The sequence below is a fragment of the Poecilia reticulata genome, chromosome 3, assembly GCF_904066995.2.
Source record: "Poecilia reticulata chromosome 3, P_reticulata-male-v2, whole genome shotgun sequence".
Classification (NCBI taxonomy): Eukaryota; Metazoa; Chordata; class Actinopteri; order Cyprinodontiformes; family Poeciliidae; genus Poecilia; species Poecilia reticulata.
This window is the reverse complement of record NC_088832.1, coordinates 12648136-12654382: the sequence shown is the minus strand read 5'-3', so window position 1 is coordinate 12654382 and position 6247 is coordinate 12648136. Positions and strand designations below refer to the sequence as shown.

The following is a 6247-nucleotide window of genomic DNA, read 5'->3' as shown; positions in this document are numbered from 1 at the left end:
CAGCCCTTGAATGTAACCACTCTTCAGAATAGGTAATTGCTCTTCTTGACAAATCATGACATAACTGTGATTCACCAATCACAGGCTGGCTGTCGAGTTTAATTTCGACAGCCACATCCTGGAATACCCAGGACTGATTCCAACCAGACCTGTACAAGCATAAAATCGCTCAAACTTTTCCGACAACACGTACAGCTGTCTAAAATAACTGTAGCTAAAAGTTATTTATGAGATGTTTTAGTGAGTAAGCTAAAAGAGCTCACATGCACACAGAAACAAACCTCACTCAAAGATCTGAATGGCTCCAATAACAGAAATAAAGACAAAATCATTGAGACCTATAATGTCAGAAATCGTGACAAACTTATTTCTAATCGTTTCCAGTGATCCATAGCACAACATGTGGTTAAAGATTGAATTAACTTTATTTGTTGGTGAAGTGCCTATGTTGGGAATCTGTACTATATAAATAAATTCAGTTAAATTAATTTGAATTTTATTGACAGGTGATAAACAAGCACATTTCCAGCTAGGTGATTCCCAGCTGTTTTTATTATTTCATTGTTTTCTGAAACTGGAAGCTTTCTGACACGAAGTTGTTGCCGTTTGTTCCAGAATCACAGCACAAGCCCAGAAGTACATCATGCAGACTCACCCCCATAAAGAGGGAGTATTTTTCCCAGGACAGAAAAAAATAGCATCAGATTAATTCAGAAATTGCCACTCAAGAACAGTTTGAAAAGTTTCCTTAGTGACAGTACATAAAATTACTGCAAACTAGAACATCAGGCACCAAAACAACCTTTTCCCACTATTCATTTGTCTCGTGTCTTGTAACTCTCCCAGTGAGTCACCGTAGATTTCAGTGGCCAAAGAAAACAAACCCTATAGTGTTGCTACCATGCTCTCCAATTATGAATCAGTTGAGATCATTTCCAAAACAAACCAAGATATATGAATGGATTAAAATATCTACAAAGACAAACAGTTGTGTGAGACAGGTATTGTTGCCCTTATTAATATATGAATATTCACATATTTTTTAACTTTTGCGGTAGTAGCAGCTAAGTAAAACATCTTTAGAGGTTTCATAGAGAATGAGTACAACCAAAATGGTGTTAATTGTGTCAATGCTTGAAAATTCTGAAACAGCACTATATTTAAATTAAAATGCATTTCATTGATTGATTCAATGAAATGCATTCAAAGCAAGTTTTCAAGTTGACAGTAACTCGTCAAGAGTACAAATTAATTTGCAATAAGGTAAACACTTAGTTTTATCACTATGTTTGTTTTTATCTTCATCTTCACAAACATTGTGAAATATAACCATTTAATTTTCAATAGTCTGCATAAGCTTCTCAAAGACTCTTAATGTCCAAATCTCCCTTTTTATAAGGTCATTTGACGGCAGAGATGACAGATAAGTGCAGGAAAATCACCTGCAACAATGAACGTGACGCCCTCTAGTGGTTCATATTTGTATGCGCCAGACGAGCTTTAACACTGAACGTAAATTTCGTGCGACGGAAGTAGTTCCGTCTAAAAAGACTATTCTGGTTTCTGGCTGATTCATTGTAGCTCGCTGGTTTGGTCTGACTGTACGCTGAACAACATCCATCTAAACGCCTGAGACATCTGACAGCAGGTAAAAGCAGATGTACATTGAAGACGCTCCGTAGAGACTTTTTAACAGCTTTGGGTACATGTGACGTTCACACAAAAGCTCGTTTTCTTTCGCTTAAGCCATGCAAGCTAAGTTAGCATGAGTTAGCTAACGGTAACATAACGCGAATGTGTTTAGCAACCAAGCTAATTTAAGTCTATGCTTTATTTAATAATTACTTTTTACACCCTAAATATGATGGCTTTCAGTATGGTTAAAAATAAAATGGCGTCTATGAATAGTTTAATATTCATTTGAGTGTTTACGTTTCAAGGCAGTGTGCAACTCGGCTACATCAGCCTAGCATTAGCTGGGTTATTTTGCTTTCTCATACTAAATTCTCTGTCTCTGTTTTGTCACTTCATGAGAACAAAGCGACAGTTTTTTGAAAAAAGGAAAAATCATTTTATAAACACTTGGCCTTAATCACATTTTAAGTGTAATTCCTAACACAAACATCCAATTACGATATAAACAGAATCGCCTAATAATATCAAGAGGAACACGTAAATAGTTAATAACCCTCTCTTTATTCTTGCTAAGCCATTTATGACTCTCAGGTCTTCAAAGCCTTTTCTTATCCATTTGTTTATTTCATTTGAAATATTTTAATAAACACATATTATTACATTAAAATGCGCTTTCATTAAAATATTTGCCGCTGGAGTTTTAATGGTAAGACTCTGGGAATGTGTTCACAGATCTCAATATGGACCGGCTGCTGAGGCTTGGAGGTGGAATGCCAGGGCTTGGCCAGGTACATTTGAAATGTTCTTGTATATAAAAGAAAAGCAGTGAGCTTGATTGAGTTTTATATTGTGAAGTTATTTCACTGTGAATTTCAAGCTCAGACTGATGTAACTCATCTTCCCAGCCTTTTTTTTCCCCCTCCCGTATTTCCTTGCACACAAACTTCAATGTAGTTGCAAAAACCTTATGGTGTGTAACAATGATTCATCCTTTGCTTCATCAGGGACCCCCCACAGATGCTCCTGCTGTGGACACTGCAGAACAGGTGTACATCTCCTCTCTGGCCCTGCTTAAGGTAATAAAATAACTCATCATCACAGCTAACTCTGTCATATACCTGAAGCCCAACCCTTTCAAATATTCTTTTCTTTTTTTTTTTGCTGTCCCTCCTCATCAGATGCTGAAGCACGGGCGTGCCGGTGTGCCAATGGAGGTCATGGGACTGATGCTGGGAGAATTTGTTGACGACTACACAGTGCGAGTGATCGATGTGTTTGCCATGCCTCAGTCAGGAACAGTACGTATCCCCTCTAAAATCAAGAATGCATGTTGTGGAGATTTTGTGTCTGTCAGAATAAAAGTTGTTCTTACCTGAGCACAGACACACACACACACACACACACATAGTTACTGCTGCACATTGAAGTTGGGGGAAAATTCTCTGCACACACAAATTTTTTGGAAAGCGGTGCAACTTTTCTTAAAAATTTGAAGGGTTAAAACATAACATCTAAAAATAGCTAATATTGCAATCTTGCATGGTGCATTTCTCATATTGCTGCAACAGCTTTTCAGACACAACTTGGACTCATAGGAGGTCCTGTAAAAACGATGAAACTGTCATCACTCGTTGCCTCAAAATCATATATTATTGCAATTAGGTTAATGAGCAGTAAGCATACCAGGCTGGAAAAAAAACCGTATTAATTCACCTAGGACTGGTTTTGCAATTTTCAACATTGTCTTTTTTAGAAAGAATATTGCACAGTTTTATTTTGCTTCCCCTCCAAATCTTCATTTACTCTCCTGATAACACCATCATTGAAGAATTCACCATTCTTGTGCCAGGATAAAAAAAATGGCTGGTTCATTTTCATAAATAGTTTTCAAGTAGTTTGGAATCCTTAGTTTTCGCTGTTCATTTTCACTAAGGAGTGTGTGTGTCTCACAGGGAGTGAGTGTAGAAGCTGTGGACCCCGTCTTCCAGGCTAAGATGTTGGACATGTTGAAGCAGACGGGCAGGTACGACTCAACAAGACCAGCATTTTGAATTTGTTAAAGAAGGGGTCTCAAAGTCCCACACTTGTTTTTTTTATTTTTTATTTTATTTTAAGAAAATCCAAAAATTGAAAAGTTGTTGCTTGTTTGCTTCAGACCAGAGATGGTTGTAGGATGGTACCACAGTCACCCTGGTTTTGGCTGCTGGCTGTCAGGTGTGGACATCAACACACAGCAGAGCTTCGAGGCGCTGTCGGAGCGAGCCGTCGCCGTGGTAGTCGATCCCATTCAGAGCGTCAAAGGAAAGGTGGGCACCGGAACCCCTGAGTAAAATCACTCTATCAAAGTTTTAATTATTTAGGAAAACTGATTTTTTTTCCTGCCACTGTGTCCCTCAGGTGGTTATTGATGCCTTCAGACTGATTAATGCCAACATGATGGTTCTGGGTCATGAACCGAGGCAAACCACATCCAACCTGGGTCATCTCAACAAGCCGTCAATCCAGGTAACTTTTACATTAGATTAAAAACGGGGGCAATTTTAAAATTGCAATTATCTCTTTTTAAGCCATGTACAGAACCAAACAAAAGTTAAGAGAGTTTATCTGAAATAAACCTTTACAATGCACCATAAACTGTTTTATTTCCACGTTTAACCTTTTCTTTTTCTTGTGTTTTCCTGCAACCTTTCCTGATAATCAATATAAATCCATATGTTTATTGTACTTAATAATCTGTTTTACTCTCCTTTAGGCCTTGATTCATGGACTTAACAGACACTATTACTCCATCACCATCAATTACAGAAAGAATGAGCTGGAGCAAAAGGTTTGAAGTGTATATATCTTAAGACCCGCATCTAGTTTTATGTTTTTCTTGTGAAACGTGATTCATTCTATGAATTTTTCAGATGCTGCTGAACTTGCATAAAAAGAGCTGGATGGAGGGCCTGACTCTGCAGGACTACAGTGAGCACTGCAAGCTCAATGAGACGATCGTCAAAGAAATGCTGGAGCTGGCAAAGAACTACAATAAGGTAGAACCTGAACACTGTCGGTTTACAACACGACGACGTTTCATTGAGCCTGTTAGAGGATGGCTCGCCATTTAGAAATATTTCTAACTAAATAAGAGGTCATTTTGATTTTAAAATATTGTTGCGCTAAATAAGTTGGTACCTTTTTTTGGATGACACAGTAAAATAAGCTGGAAGGTGTTTTACTTAAAATAAAATAAAATTGTTTTTACCTCAGGCTGTTGAAGAGGAAGATAAAATGACCCCAGAGCAGCTGGCTATCAAGAATGTTGGAAAACAGGTACTGATTTATTTCTTTATCTTTTCCTCTTTTTTTTTTTTTAAGCGTAAAAAACCCAAACATATCATTAATTTTAAAGCTGACTTATTGCTCATTTGTCAACTTGCTCTTTTAGTAATGTTTCATGTTTATGGAGCTGATAAGTCCTGTTACAATATGTATTTAGTAAAAACATCATCATTTCTTCTCTCAGGATCCAAAGAGACACCTGGAGGAGCACGTAGATGTTTTAATGACCTCCAACATCGTTCAGTGCCTAGCCGCCATGCTGGACACCGTAGTTTTCCAGTGATGGATCCCTGTGTGTATAACTGTTAATATTACAACCATTGTTTCCTTTTATATAAAATAAATGTATGTATGAAATACTGCTTTGTCAATCTTTATTACTTCTGCCTTCCTAAGATTTTTGCAGATTATTTTCTGACACTTATCCAATCAATCATGAAACGTCAATAGTGCAAAAAAAAAAAATTGAAACATACAAAGAGATATTAATATATTTTAAACGATGTATACATTCTATTACAACTGCATTGAGTCAAACTATTGCAGAAATATTCGTTTACGTCTCAACGTTGATGTAATTCTCTTGCCAACCACTAGATGGTGAAAAGTAGCCCATCACAGAATCGGATGTAAAAAGTCAGATCAATATGGAATCATTTGTATAATAAAACCTGTGGTTTATTACATAAGTGTGACGTTCATGGTTTCCTCTGTCATTCTAATCTAACAAATAATACTATTTCTCAATTTAAACCATCTAGATTTTAAGAAAGTGAACATTAATTTTATAAAGTAATGCTCTTGGTGACCTAATAGCACATAATGCATTATGTTGGGTTAACCTGTGTTACCTAGAATCAAAAATGTTTTAAAAACTTGCAAACATGATTTGAAACAAACTTGCATCAATTTGAGCAATAAACTTTGAAATAGTTTATGAACTTTGACAGGAATTTATGTATAATGATCTAGTGTATATTTACTGTTGGCCAGGCTGTGTTTGAGCTTATATGAAAACCTAAAGATGATGCATTTAATTTAACTGAACTTTAAAGTATTTTCAATGAGAGTATTGTCATTTTAATACTAAAATGGTCATCAGACTTGCATACAATAACTGGGACCATAGTAATGTATGGTTTTTTTAATATATAGTTTTGCCTGTTTTGTATTGTTTAAAACTAGTACAATTTTAAAACAGAACAAGTCACTTTGCCAGTGACACAGTGAAGATGTGCTCTCTTTACTCTGAACCCACTGGATTCAGATACTGCTGTGGATTTTTCTC

At 36.5% G+C, this 6247-nt stretch overlaps 1 protein-coding gene across 1 annotated transcript; it reads left to right on the top strand.

The window, feature by feature from the left end:
• Window positions 1-1512: 1512 nt before the first annotated feature.
• psmd14 (proteasome 26S subunit, non-ATPase 14) lies at window positions 1513-5318 on the top strand. The gene is made up of 11 exons (XM_008404461.2): window positions 1513-1648; window positions 2368-2423; window positions 2640-2711; window positions 2814-2933; window positions 3588-3658; window positions 3791-3941; window positions 4033-4140; window positions 4388-4462; window positions 4545-4670; window positions 4888-4950; window positions 5144-5318. Exons 2-11 carry the CDS (start codon window positions 2376-2378, stop codon window positions 5240-5242), a joined length of 933 nt encoding a protein of 310 aa, XP_008402683.1. The 5' UTR covers window positions 1513-1648; window positions 2368-2375; the 3' UTR covers window positions 5243-5318.
• The last annotated feature ends 929 nt before the right edge of the window (window positions 5319-6247 follow it).